The sequence below is a fragment of the Salvelinus namaycush genome, chromosome 13 (genome assembly GCF_016432855.1).
Source record: "Salvelinus namaycush isolate Seneca chromosome 13, SaNama_1.0, whole genome shotgun sequence".
NCBI lineage: Eukaryota > Metazoa > Chordata > Actinopteri > Salmoniformes > Salmonidae > Salvelinus > Salvelinus namaycush.
Window position 1 is genome coordinate 34,600,983 of NC_052319.1, and position 14,917 is coordinate 34,615,899.

Consider the following 14,917-nt stretch of genomic DNA (forward strand, 5'->3'; position numbering starts at 1 on the left):
AGAGGGCTAGAACATCATCAATGTGCATCATCAGCAGGTGAAGAGGACGATGTGTTTCTTGTCGGCTTGCTAAAATGTGGCGTTCAGAACTTTGAAGTAGTTTTCTTGGGAATATTTTCTGCTTCAGTTCTCCATGTCATCCATTTTGATTTGACATCAACTATAGTGGCTGTTGATCAGCCTACTTTTGATTAATAAATATCAGCATGTATTATCGTATGACTAATGACATTTACACAAAATTACGATGAACAACTGGAATTTATGTTAGGAAGGGAATTTTATTCAAATAAATAGCCACATAAATAAACAAACAATCTTTCTTTCTATATAACATTCATACAAACACACACACACAGTCAAGTAGCAAATCAGGAAAATCATAAAACATAATTCTTCACATCCAACATTTTACCAAAAAGGACATCTTACAGATCTGTGTCAAAAAGGTTACTAGTGTTTCAATAGTTCAGTCAAACTACGTTTGTGACGAGTTTTCTCAACTAACAGGAGAAACAAAACCTATTTCAGAAATGAGAAATATTCACTGTAAAGTGCAATGCTTATTTTTTTCTTTAATACAGCAAGTTAAATCAAAGTATGAAAACTGGGTCTTATGATGGCCCATGGCGGGCCCACCTGTTTTCACTGTGTGCTGATTGGAGAAAAGCAGGGATTCTCTGAAGGTATGGGGTTTGTTCTGAAGAAGGCACAAGTGTTGGTGTTGAGTGCAGTCAGCCAAAATGAAATGTCATTTAGAAATATTAACAATGCTTTTTTCAGAGAGAAATCTATCAAACAACATTTTAGCTTCAGGCTTCAAACACTTTCCCCCTTCAACATGTTGTTCAAAATGAGACCACTTCACACATAAATAGGCCTAACACATAAACCCAAACATGCTGTGCACAACTCTATCTAGATACTGTACCTCTACCACCTACAGACAATTCATTGAAACAACTTTTCTATTTCTTAGAAAATACATAAACAAAGACAGCCATGGTCCTGCATTAGCATCTAGTGGCAGAAGCAGCTTTCTCATAGCAGGAGCCACACAGAGTATGCCATGAAAGCGCTAGCTAACATTTTGAGTCAACGCTTTCACAGAGGAAAGTCAGTAGTTTCTTTCTCTTACTCCGCTGCTCTCTCTTTGGCTTTTCTCTAGTTCTGCCATCATGCAGTAGCAGGCAACCATGTTGTCCATAGGGAAAGCACTATGAAATGGTTTGGGTCCTTTCTTCTAAACATATGCATTTCTATGTTCAACAAAATACAGAAGTTTTCTACTACCTGCTCTACTCAGCTCGCTCCCTATGAAGGTAGAAAAACCTTGTACATTCATACAAAAAGAAAAAATGACAAATAAAAACAATTGAATGAACACCAGCAGGCAGTTACTGTAGTATCTTATGTCAGCTCTCTATCTCTCATTTCCTCTGCATTTCAATGTGAAATATTGCACTATAGTCCCAAAGTCTTTGTTCTGGCTGTGTGAAAGCACTACATCATGTAGCATACACATAGCCCATATGAGGTGAAAAGTATAGTGGGTAAAGCTTTGTTATGGAAATGGTTGCACTCACTACTGTAAGTGGTTCTGGATAAGCGTGTCTACTAAATGACTCAAATGTAAATGTTTTCCCCTGATAGGGAACGACATCATGCTCATAGGTTTTCAGGGTCTTACGTTTTGACAATATTTACAAATTGAGACATATAAAATGACATAAATACAGAGGGAATATGATTAGAAAGTAACCATACATGAGTAGAAATTATTAATTGAAAATCAACCTTTTTGTAAGGTGCACACACACATACACACGCACGCACGCACACACTGCTTGCTAATAGCAGTACCTATTGTGCTTTAGTCACACAGCAAGTCATTTTTTCTTCTGTGGTGAAAGCAGCATAAGCTCAGCTAGAATCTCGCACAAACAAATCACAGTTTGTGAAATCACAATAACATTGTCTTCAAAGAAAGTTTGAAAGTTTAGAATAGTTATGATACTGCATGTTTGTAGGATGGCAACAAAATAGGCGAGGTCAGTGCATCAAAGCCGGGACCGAGAGACTGAAAGGCCATCAAGGCCATCAGACTGTTAAATAGCCATCACTAGCCGGCCTCCACCAGTACCCTGTCCTGAACTTAGTCACTGTCACTATCCAGCTACCACCCGGTTACTCATCTCTGCACCATAGAAGCTGCTACCCTATGTACACAGACATGGAACACTTTAAGAATGTTTACATACTGTTTTACCCATTTCACATGTATATACTGTATTCTAGTCAAGTCCATCCTATTCAACTATTGCTGTACATATACTATTCTATCCACGTATTCTTCAGATATACTATATATTCTATCCACATACTGTTCACAATGTCTATACATCCCATCACACATATGCGCTCATACATACAGTAGCAGTCAACAGTTCGGACACACCTACTCATTCAAGGGTTGAGAGAATGCCAAGAGTGTGCAAAGATGTCATCAAGGAAAAGGGGGACTACTTGGAATAATCTCAATTATAAAATATATTTTGCTTCGTTTAACACTTTTTTGGTTACTACATGATTCCATATGTGTTATTTCATAGTTTTGATGTCTTCACTATTATTCTACAATGTAGAAAATAGTAAAAATAAAGAAGAACCCTGGAATGAGTAGGTGTGTCCAAACTTTTGACTGGTACTATATATATGTGTATGTGTATATATATATATATATATATATTTATATATATATATATATATATATATTTATATTTATTTATTTATACTCCGGACTCCGACATTGTTCGTCTAAATATTACTATATTTCTTAATTCCATTATTTTACTTTTAGATTTGTGTGTATTGTTGTGTATTGTTAGATATTACTGCACTGTTGGATCTAGGAACACAAGCATTTCGCTACACCCACAATAACACCTGCTAAACATGTGTATGTGACCAATAAGTAATATCTTCTCCAAAAGACAAACAAAGTAAAAATAAAGAAAGAACTTTGGTATTTTCAAATTAAGTGAAAACAATAAGTAATAAGTAATAAAGGTCTATATACAGTGAGCAAAACTGGAAAAGTAACACAAAACAAAATCAGGAAGACTGGATCCTCCTGTTATCAAACTTGATGAAAAAATAAAAATGTAAATTATACTGTTGAAATAGGTCTTAAATGATCTAGTATGGTACATTGATACCAGTCCTGGTTGGGTTTTCAAGACTAGTCCTTCACTCACCCCTCCCCAGCGGGGTCCCCATCAGGGAGAAAGGAGAGGAACAGAGGTCCCCTGTTGTGTTGAGGGGGTCCCAGACCTTTATTGCTTCTCTGGGGGTTCCGATGAGACCTCAGAGCCGTCACTCCAGAGTTTGGTTATTGCTTAATTCTCAGCTAATGTGATCACACACAGACACACACAACTAGATGTGTGTTTGCATGTTGTTCAAGAGAGTGTAGATTTGTGACTTGCATCAGTTTAAAAAAATCTATCTCCTCTTTGCTCAGTTTTTCTACCCAATTGTTCTCTTTCTTTTCACACTTTTAGAGGATCTGTTCTGTCGTCCTATCACCTTCTGCTCATCATCTGATGTTCTGTGAGAAACTCCACGTCTCAAAGTTCTGTTCCCACTGTCAAAAAGCGCTTACCCTTCCTGTCCATCAGTGATGACATCACCATGACATTTTGTCCTCTGGTTGTCATGCAGAACAATCACTCTGGTCCAATAAGAAGTTGTTGTTTTCTGCTTCTCCTTTCTTTCCCTCCATTACTTCACCATCACACAGCTTCTCAGCTGCTGCTGTCCACCGCGGCCCAGCTCCTGCATCTCAGACTCTCTCCCGGAGGCTGAATCCAGACTCCACATCCCCTGCATGGGCATGAGGGGGAAGGGGCCCTTGGTGAAAGCCTGGGTCTGGTCCTGGGCTTGGTAGTGGGGGTTGGTCTGGGGGTGGACGTTGGTCTCGAGGTAGAGGCTGGACTGCTGGCTTATGTGCAGTCGAGCCTCGAGGAGGTAAGCAGCAGTACCCACGGGGGAGAGGGAGGAAGAGGAGGAGCAGGAGGAAGAGGAGGAGCAGGAAGAAGAGGAGCCATAGGAGGGGGAAGATAACTCCAGAGGCTGCTGCCAGAAGGCATGCTGGAGAGCCAGGGGGCTCTGGTGGGAGGGCAGGGGGTGTTGGGGTTCCCCCTGGAGGAGGGAGGGGGCGGGCGTGTCGAACAGGGTGGAGGGGGCGGCGAAGACTGCGGTGGGGGAGGGGGGCTGCTGCTGGGACAGGAAGAGCGGGGGATTCTGGGTAGGTGCTGGCCAAGGAGGCTGAGGCTGGGGCTGGTGCTGGATCTGGAGCATCCTGTAAACAGAGACAGAGAGGTGGGGTTAGAATGACACGGTGACTATGTGTCTGTGATTGTATTTATGTGCAAGTGCGTGTGCAAGGTTGTGTGTGTGTCTCCCTCTTACCTTTGCTGGTGCAGAACTTCCTCCAGCATGCTGCGGTGCTCACTGATGGTGGGGCCTATTGATCCCCGGCTGCCACGGCTACTGCGGTCGGAGGTCGGAGGGCAGACCTGCCTCGCCAGACCTTTGATCTTATTCAGACCCAGAAGGCCTTTAGTACGCGTGTTCTTCCTCAGCTGTTGGCGGAAGGCTTTCAGACCTGGGGAGGTGCACAGAGAGAGAGACAGGCAGAAGATTGGTTAGATGATGATGTGACTGATACATTTCTCTGTAGTAATGATGATGATGAGGATGATGGGACTGATGCATACCTAATGGCTATAAACTGTCATCACCCATACCTTGTGTGAGGGAGGTGTCGGAGGCTCTGCGGCCCTCTTGGAAGCTGGCAGCCTGAGCCTGGGGGAGGAGGTGACAGGAGAGGGCCGGTGGGCTATCGGCGGGGACCAGTGCCCCGGGGTCAGTCCCAAAGGCCAGCACGGCCGACAGGCCACCCACAGCGGGGTGCAGAGCGGGGTACAGAGCGGGGTTGGGGGTGGACGAGGACCTCAGACAGCTGTCAGACGACGCACCATCGGAGGGGCTGACAACGATGCAGGGGGGGTTGCACTGGTGGAAGCGAGCAGAGACCTCGGCCAGGGTGTGTCGCCGGGAGGTGGTGGTGGGCAGGACGAGGGCCGAGCAGGTGTGTGTGACCTCCTCCTCCAGGTCGCGGGGCCGCACCTCCTCACTGATGCTGGTCTCCACCAGGCTGTTGGGGGAGATGGAGCGGTTACACAGCAGTCGGTTCAGACTGGCTTCCACCGGGAACACCACACGTTGGAACAATGCACCTTGGTCATATTCCATCTCCGCGTGCATGGGAGGGGTGCTCTTGCATTGAATGGGGTAGGCTGAAGGTCTGAAGCTGTCCTCCATGATGACCTCTGGGGTACCGGAGTCAGAGGTGCTCCTGGGTCTCTGGTTCCAGGGCCCACACTGACGGCTGAGCTGCTGGGCTCGTTGCTCCCTGATCCTCTCCAACAGCAAGTAGTAGATGGCTGAGAAGTGGTTGTAGCTGCTGCTCTGCAGAGACTGGGGCAGAACAGAAGGACATGTTAGTCAGCCATTTTGGTCCAAAGGGTGTCATAATATAAAGGGCTGTATTAGCCAGGTTTTAACTCTTCCTCTCCCTGTTTGTCTCTCTCACTCTCTCTATATATATTTCTCTCTCAGATAGGTCTGTACCCCGTCAGACTGCGTTCACCCAGACTGATCTCATGAGAGACTGCTGTTGGAGCTCATCTACTCACCGCTAACTGTGTCAGCCTTTAAAAGCAGATGCCAGTTATCCCCCTAATTCTCCCAACAAAATGAGTATTAAGTCCCCCAGTTGTACAGGGATCCAGGGTGTGTTTGACTGTGGCGCCTGCCTGGGAGGCAGCATAACATACCCTGCTCTACTGCCAGACATGACTAACTGTCTCAAAGCCCCACCACTTTTAGCCCAGTACCCGACCCCACTACCTCAGTCTTTACAGAGTACTCCAAATACTGTATTCCTGTGGTACTATGTGATCTGTATAACCCATAACCTATAACCTATAACCTGTAACATGTAACCCATAACCTATAACCCATAACCATAACCCGTAACCTATAACCGGTAACCTGTAACCCATAACTTGTAACCTATAACCTGTAACCTAAGCTATAACCCAGAACCTATAACACATAACCTGTAACCTGTAACCTGTAACCTACAGTATAACCTGTAACCTACAGTATAACCTGTAACCTATAACCTATAACCTATAACACATAACCTATAACCTGTAACCTATATAACGGCCCAGCTCCACTCACTCCTACCCTCCTCTAATCCTCCTTCCAGGACAATAACACCAATAAACCAATTAACCAATCAACCAATGAGCCACTCACCTCAATGGTCCTCTGGCGGTCAATGCCCAGGGTTTGCATGATGCCCAGGACAGGCTCGCTGTAGTCCCCCAGGTTAGAGTTGTAGTCTGTGAGGGGAAGGGCCATGCTGAGGGTCTGGTGAAGAGCTGTGGGGTCAGCCAGCATCCAGCGGTGCTGCTTGATCTGGGCCACACTGATCCTCTTAGCTGGGTCTACCACCAGCATCCTACGGATCAGGTTCTCACAGTCTGCGGGGAATAAAGAGGGAGGAAGAGGGAGAGAGGAGGGAGCGATAGAAGGGGAAGCAAGGTCAGTCTGATGCTACAGCATATGCTTTTATATAATATAAACCAGTCATTTTATCAATCAATCAGTCCAATCACACTATGAAATGTGTCACTGTGTGGTTGCCATGGTGTGATGGGTACCTTGAGACATGAAGAATGGGATTCTGAAGCGCCCCTCTGTGACTCTCTGTCTGAGGGCAGGGAGGCTGGGCCCGTCGAACGGAAGGGAACCGCACACGAGAACGTACAGAACCACACCCAGACTCTTTAGAGGAGAGACACCAGGAGGAGAACGTCAACAAATGGCCTCTCCCTTTACTTCAGTATTCATTGGTTTGACATGAAGATGGTAGAACTACGGTTGAAAACACATTGTGTGCAGTTTCCCTGTCAGCCCTTACCCAGATATCCAACTGTGGCCCTTCGTACTCCTTCCCCTCGAACACCTCGGGTGCTGCGTAGGGGGGGCTGCCGCACCAAGTAGACAGGGGCTCGCCTGCATTGTAGAAGTTACCGAATCCAAAGTCTGAACGGGAAGGAGAAAGAGATTGGTTAGTTTGTGAAACTCGTGGTTGTTTGAGTCCTGTATTCTCTGCTGGCTACAGAGTTTTTTCTTGTTGATATTGCATAATGTTAATCACATAATGACAGATGGAAGGCCAGATAGCATCTGAGCTAATATCACCCTGTGCTCTGACACAGAGCTACTGATTGTCCTGCCACAATGAGGCACTGAGGTTGACCCGCTGGGCACTGTATTGCTTTCTGGCAGTGTGTGTGTGTGTGTGTGTTTGTTTGTGTGTGTTTACTGAATACAGATTGTCACCCTGGCTCTCTGTGGCATCAGATCAGGCCTGCTATGACCCTGGTATTTCACCCTAAAGAACCTTCTAGTTCTTGGCAGTTGGCAATTCATTAGCACTCAGATCCAGTAACAATCTTTTAATTACAGTGATGCAGGTCTTCTCTTCAGTAGAGAGATGAAGAAGTCTGGGAATCATGTAGAGAACCATGAAGGATAGAGGGGAGTCTGCTATCTATTATCTCCCAGACAGACTCACGGGCAGTTTGATGTTCATGTTATCTCCCAAACAGACTCACCGGCCAGTTTGATGTTCATGTTGGCATCCAGCAGTAGATTCTCAGTTTTGAGGTCTCTGTGAACGATGTGGTGTCTGTGGCAGTAATCCACTGCCGTCAGAATCTGCCCGAACTTCTTCCGCGCCTCGTCCTCGCTCATGCGCCCGTTTGAGGTCAAGTAGTCTGGAGGACAAGAGGGAGAGAGAGAGGGGGCGTTTTAGACTCAGAGGACTCAGAGAACCATTTATACACCCTGGGTGAGGGAGGAACTTCATATCTATTTTACCCCTTTTATTACCTAAAAAGATACTGCCCAACCAGTGGAGGCTGCTGAGGGGAGGACAGCTCATAATAACGGCTGGAATGGAGTCAATGGAGTGGTATCAAACGTATGGAAACCACGTCTTCGATGTGTTTGAAACCATTCCATTGACTCTAGTCCAGCCATTATTATGAGCCGTCCTCCCCTCAGCAGCCTCCGCTGTGCCCAACACAGGTTACAACAAAGGGGACATTTTATTTGATCCTCACCGAACATCTCTCCATTTTTGGCGTATTCTGTCACAATGTACAGCATATCTTTAGTCTCCATTACCTAAGAGAAACACAAAGAGAGTCATAGAAGAGAAGTTAGCAAAAAGTAGGCAATACACACACAAACATACCGTGATGACGTGAGGAGAGAGAACTTTTCGATCTGTGAGTGTTTTACCAGAGCCAGGACTGAGCACTGGGGACATTTTCTGGCAACCTTAATTTTCCTCTGACCACACTACCCCCTTCCTGTTCCATAACTCCTGTCACACACTAGGCATGCTGACTTTCCATGATATGAACTGTTGCATAACAGAGCTGACAGGCACTTCCTGTATGCTCTTTATTTATAGGATACGAACACAACGTCCACACAGGCAAAAACACACACAACAGTTCAAACCCGTGTTCCCACTAAACTGTGTTGTCTGTCACCAGTTGTCAACAGAAACAATATCTCTCTCCTGGGAAAGGAAGAGGAAAGTTCACACACACACACACACACACACACACACACACACACACACACACACACACACACACACACACACACACACACACACACACACACACACACACACACACACACACACACACACACACACACACACACACACACACACACACACACACACACACACACACAGGTCTCAGCTTGTTTATCAACAACTCATCACCACCACAAAGACAAAGAGGAAAAATAAAAAAGGAGGAAGAAGCAATGCCCCAATCCCTTCCTGGAAGTCCTGGGAACTCAGAGACAGAACATTGTGGGAATGCTGTGTCACTACCACTTCTGAGGAAAGCCTGATAAACATCACTGCCAGGACTCAATAAACCAAACCTAACGCTAGCTAAGTCACGAATCAGCAACAATGGCAGTCATTTCATAGCCTTATTTAATTTCCAACCCAGTTTCTCTTTAATTTTTCTAACTGTGTGAGAGACAGAGAGGTCCTGGGCAGCCGTAATGGTTAGGGAGACACAGAGGCTCCACATAGTCGCTAGTCTTCGTCTGAGAGAGATGAGCACCACTCTGTGTCCCTCTCACCCTAGAGGTGCTGCTGATGTCATACAGGCTTCCAGGGAAGTGGTCTGGCACGTTAGGGGCCCCTCATACTGGCCCCTTGAAGAGTGGTATGTGGGGGAGTGTGTGAATGAGAGAGAAAAAGAAAGAAAGAAAGATAAAGAAAGAAAGAGAAATAGACATCAGGCTGTGGTCATCTCCAGAAGTACAGGGGGAAAAAGTGTAATTTTGTTCACAAAAGAGCATTCAGTATCTAAAGGTCAGCATATCTAAAGGTCGAGGTTCAACGCTTTGGTGTTATTTTAGATGTTGTTTTTTTGCTGCTGGTGGTGGATCAGCTTTAATATTGCAGATAGATTGTGGCTTCTTTCAATGTAATTATCTGCCTCATTTCCAATCCCCCACTGTTTTGTTAGTGTAACAGAAGGATGAGAGGGAGAGGATGTGACCTCCGGATCACAAGGTTGCCTTTACCGCACTACACCTCCCCCTCAGTGGGCAGATGAGGGGTTGTCACAGAGAGGGGGTGGGGGGGGGGGGGGGGGGGTTAACCCAGCTCAGAGCCATTAGTCATCCAGTGACTCCTCTTAAGTGAGAAGTTTCCCTGGCTGTGGAGAGCACAGCAGCACTGTCAGATCTGGCCATTACTGTGGGCCCTGATTGGAAATGCTGATTAGCTTTAGGAGGACTATCCCTCAGTATTAATTTGCTCACAGTGGTGACACGTCCTCTGGAAGACATATGACACATCAGGCTTTCCTGTCCAACTCAAGGCGTTTGTGTGTGTGTGTGTGTGTGTGAGAGAGAGGGGGGACCTTCTAATAAGATCTTTCACCAGGATTTTGGGTGTGGAAGGGAACACAATTTCGCAATCTCAGCAGTCACCCTCTTAAATCCGGACATCCAGTAATCCTCAAAACCAGCAAAACAGCACAGAGCTGAACAAAGGGCAGAAAACTGCTGATTAAAAAAAGATGTGTGTGTGTGTGTGTGCGCGTGTGTATAAACCCAGATGTACCAGAACACAAACAGTGAAACCTTCCTTTCCATTTTAGCCATACATTTCATCTCTTCCAAGCCACCACACATCCATCCCTACTCCTTGTCCCTTAAGTTAAATAAATGTAAAATAAAAAATATATAAAAATAATTGGCCCTCTACCTCTCCTGTTTACTGTGCATGTGTTATTCTTCCCCGGCACCCACTCAGCTCTTGTGTCTCTCTGTGGACACATAGCCAAACACACAGCCCAGTCACTCAGCAGTATCCATGGTAGATAGCGTGTCAGTCAACACACCTAAAATAACACACACACACACACACACACACACACACACACACACACACACACACACACACACACATCCAGTGGAACAGTGTATCATAATAGAGACAACACACACCTGGTAGAGTTTGATGATATGGGGGTGGTTAAGCAGCTTCATGATCTGGACCTCCCTGTAGATCTTCTCCAGGTTGGACGGGTTTAGTCTTGTCTTGTCAATGATCTTTATGGCCACCTGGCAGTGGACAACCAACCAACCAACACAGCAAACTGTAAACACACGATAAGGTCTACTATATCCAGGACAAATGCACTGTGAGAGGCTAATATAATTATACCAAATGTTTTTGTTCTTTTCAGATGTGTCCGTGTGATTTAGAAATGAATAAAATATGACATAGAACCATTGGTAATGAAAGATTTGGCATGCTGACCTGTGTTTTGGTGACTTTGTGCCTTGCCAGTTTGACCACGGCAAAGTTTCCTTTCCCCAGCGTGCTGATGATCTCATAGAAGCCGACCTGGAGAGGCCTTCCCTGGGTATGGTTGGGCTGGGCCCCCGGGCTGCTCTCCGTCATGATCACCATGATGACAACTGATTATTATATTCCAAAGGATAGGATAAAAATTGTGTGTAGTACCTGCGTTACAAAAGTAAAAATTTAAAATATCAAATGCGCATACGCCTATGATTAATGGCATTGTTTTATTTTTTATTGTAGGCCTATTATTAGTGTGTTATCATTTGTTAGGCCTAATGCATTACATTATCAATGTATTATTATCATTATTGATAATAACGTTATAATTATAATCATTAGGCTACACATTCAACTAGGCGTAGCTCTTCCACAATTATTATTAAAAAACGCAAATATTCTGAATTAACATTTCCATTGCATCATGATGCACAAAATAATTCAAGATAGATCACATCATTTCATGTCTGTCAAATCTTCAAGTTTGCACTAAATTGAATTACTGCTCTAACCATATATTAATTCTATTAAATACGGCGTTTGAAGCGCTGGCGTCATACTAAACATGCCCAAATATGAAAAGTCTATGCTTAATAGACATGTAGACATTTATAACATAACACACAATACAGAATTGTTAAGTGTTAAAATAATGGCAATGGCAGCTCGGCGCACACAGGCTGCCCGAGTAAAACAAATAAAAACGGTCTAAATAAATAAAACATTATTATATATGTCCATTATAGATCCACTTTGAAATGCAAACCAGATTTTTCCAAAGAATCATAAGAGCATTGCCGTGTCTTACCTTATTGAATGTAGGTGCACCAGCTCCTCTCACAGTTTAATCGGTTGTTACAGACAGCTATACAAGTCATTCTATAAGGATATTAGTTGCTGTAAATATGAGAAAAGTATAATGAAAAACAGCATTTCACTTTTTTATTTTCCTTCTTTTAAAGAAATATCTACATAAATGTACACTGAAGTGTACACTAAAGTGTGCCAGCCGTATCAGTTAGAACTATTTACAGGTTGATTTGGCCGGTCACAACCCCGGCTACCGCACTGTTCGGTCTGTCTGTGCGCTCCTGTGGAATGCAGACAGCCACAGTGTTCATGGGAAACTCCTCCTCTCTCACTGCTATAGGCTAACAAATTGATACCCACCTCATTAACGTCACACCCGCGTCAGAACTTCGAACGAAGCACAAGCCTGGGCGCAAGCGCAATGCAGAGGTTGCCAGGCAACCGTGCGGCTCGGCGCGCGGTGACGCGAGTGCTGATGGAGAGGTTGCTTGGAGATGGGGACGATGACGTCAGTCCCGGAGATGTGTCACCACGTGATGTTTCCTCCCAAGCTGTTGTTGTATAGCGGAGCTCGAGCTTGGGCTCGCTCATCGCTGCTGGAAAGCATTTGCGTGTGTGCGCTCCTTCGACTTTCAGTTGACTTTCATCTCCTTACTTTGGGAGAAAAAGTGAAACTGAAAATGGTTCTTAGTAATTATGAACCTTTTAAACGGGTTATACATGGCATGTTTTCAAACTTTTTGCATTAAGTGCACACATCATTCTATACTATACCACATAGCCTGCAAAACTGTGTAGTCAACATGCACTTGTTTTTTAATGTATGCAAGATTGCAGATTTGGAGCTGAGTTGCTGACGAATGCATGCATGCTTTTCCTTATGGTCATTCACTGCATTTGACCCTGAAAATCCCCAGAATCTCCACTTGGACCTCTGTATTACTCACATGGGGGAGAGTACGGTTTAATAGAGGAGGAGTGTAGAGAACATAAGAGAGGAGTGAGAGAGGGAGGGAAGGAGAGAGAAGCTAAGAGATAAGTAGAGGGGGAGGGAAGGAGAGAGAATAAGAAAGAAGTAGCCTAGAGGGAGCTGGGAGAGGGGGAGGGAAAGAGAGAAAGGAGGCGAGAGAGCAGAGCAGAGAGATTGGTGAAGGTGAGAGGGGGGACTGAGTGGAAAGGTACTCTGCATTTGGTGTGCTGCACTCAAACAGACACACTCACACTTTTTCAATTCAGTCAGCCAGATGAGAGAAAGGCATACGTGCAGTACACAAGGCTGCCTTCTAAACAGGTCAACAGCCCAGTGCTTTCATTCCGTAACTGTTTTTGACAGAGTTTACAGTCGTGGCTGTTGGCACACAGCTCAAATTGGGAACGTTCATAGTTCTCTCTGTCAAAAAGAGAGCCAGAGGCAACAATAACTCTGACACCTCCAATTTATTGAACATTCCAGGAAGTTTCCACCCCCACTCCAAAGCCAACCTGGGGGACATTAGTTCTGTTGACGTCAACATATCTGTCATTTCTCCTTTCACAGTGTGTCAGTAATTACAGAGTGATGCTACTGGGCCTCCCAACAAATGTCATTCCTCTTTTCTTAACGTCCACACAACTATTGATTTATGCTATTGGACAATCTACATATCTGTCGTTTCTTTTCTCTCTGTGCCGGTACCTTTGATTGATGTTGTGGGGCATCGAAATATCAATAATCTCTGTCTGTCACTGTCAAATTGATGCTATTGGATGTGTACTGGACATAGCGCTTAGCATTCCATTGGGCTGATACTCAGTCAGGGAGGGAGGGGGGGAAGGAGGGAGGGGAGCTGTACGCTGTACCGCGTCAGCTACAAACAGCTCCTTGCTTCTTTTGTAAACCACATCCATTGTAGCGTTGAAGCTTCATCATGATCTCTTGCAGATGTGAGGATGCAGTGTGCAGAGGCTTCCGCAGGATAGTGTTCAGGTGTTGGTGGTTTGTCTCTACCACCACTGCTCGCCCGTATATGAAATCATGAAACTTCTGACAGGCGAAAACAAGGGTCAACATCTCTTTCTCTATCTGAGCGTAACGTGTCTCAGTCTCCGTCTGTGCTCTTGATGCAAACACCACTGCCCTACATTAACTCTGTATCTGTACCCCCCTGTATATAGTCTTGCTATTGTTATTTCACTGCTGGTCTTTAATTACTTGTTACTTTTATCTCTTATTCTTATCTATATATTTTTTAACTGCATTGTTGGTTAGGGGCTCGTAAGTAAGCATTTCACTGTAAGGTCTACACCTGTTGTATTCAGCGCATGTGACTAATACAATATGATTTGATTTGATTTGTTGTAGACATACTGCTCCGAGACCATGCTGGGACGCATCTGCAGATAGGACCACTGGTTTGCCCACTGCAGCCCATATCATGGTACTGGAGGACTGGTGTGCTGGACAGCAGCTCTTTCAGTTTAGTGAAGGCAGGGTCATGTTGCTCCTGCCAGCACCATTCAGTGTCCTGATGGAGGAGCTGGTGGAGGGGCCCGTCACCTGTGGCTGCAGTGCCTGCTTCTCTTCTGCCTGATGGCCTCTGTCTTTTTTCTGGGTCAGGTTTCACCTCGTCGGCTATGAGGAGGTGACCGCCGTAGGGAACCTCATGGAGCCTGAATCTGCACTTCTCTGGATTCAGCTTCAAGTTGACAGCCCTAATCCTGTTGAGGACATGCTTGAGGGGCTCATCGTGTTTACCTAGTGGGCCTCCCCACACCATGATTTCATCCACCACCATCTCACATGGCTGCCCAACAAACAGCTGCTCCATCGATCTCTGGAAGACCTCACTGCCAGTGGAGTAACCTGAACCTTCCAACAGGATACATGAATGTGGTTAGTTTAGATTATTTCTCATCGAGAGGAATCTGCCAGAATCCACATTTTTCATCAACAATGCTGAACACTTTTGCACCAGGCTGTTCTGTAGTTTCATGGGTTGGTGTGGCCTTAGCAGTACTTTGTTCAGGTGCACTGGGTCCATGCATAGCCTGTCAGAGGCATCT

The 14,917-nt window shown here is 45.1% G+C and overlaps 1 protein-coding gene across 4 annotated transcripts; it reads right to left on the reverse strand.

Annotated features, from left to right (window-relative positions):
• Window positions 1–2,706: 2,706 nt before the first annotated feature.
• LOC120058471 (serine/threonine-protein kinase SIK2-like) lies at window positions 2,707–12,162 on the reverse strand. 4 transcript variants are annotated; one of them, XM_039007153.1, is made up of 11 exons: window positions 11,874–12,162; window positions 11,021–11,150; window positions 10,705–10,856; window positions 8,271–8,334; window positions 7,761–7,922; window positions 7,061–7,185; window positions 6,801–6,924; window positions 6,394–6,620; window positions 4,812–5,544; window positions 4,474–4,669; window positions 2,707–4,363 (listed from the first exon to the last, which is right to left on the reverse strand). In XM_039007153.1, the coding sequence occupies exons 3-11, from the start codon at window positions 10,744–10,746 to the stop codon at window positions 3,784–3,786; spliced, it is 2,253 nt and encodes a 750-aa protein (XP_038863081.1). In that variant the 5' UTR covers window positions 10,747–10,856; window positions 11,021–11,150; window positions 11,874–12,162; the 3' UTR covers window positions 2,707–3,783. The 4 variants fall into 4 exon arrangements, with proteins under 4 accessions (XP_038863081.1, XP_038863078.1, XP_038863077.1 ...); XM_039007150.1 differs by having other exon boundaries at window positions 10,705–10,821; window positions 11,021–11,181; XM_039007149.1 differs by having other exon boundaries at window positions 10,705–10,821; window positions 11,021–11,227.
• Between the last annotated feature and the right edge of the window lie 2,755 nt (window positions 12,163–14,917).

What these genes read in the sequence shown, in the direction of transcription:
- LOC120058471 (XM_039007150.1), bottom strand. Translation starts at nt 11,173, where the DNA reads ATGGTGATCATGACGGAGAGCAGCCCGGGGGCCCAGCCCAACCATACC. An exon ending in ATATCATCAAACTCTACCAG is followed by an intron (nt 8,335 to 10,704) that starts GTGTGTGTTGTC and finishes TGTTTCTCTTAG; the next exon opens with GTAATGGAGACTAAAGATAT. An exon ending in CAAAAATGGAGAGATGTTCG is followed by an intron (nt 7,923 to 8,270) that starts GTGAGGATCAAA and finishes CTTGTCCTCCAG; the next exon opens with ACTACTTGACCTCAAACGGG.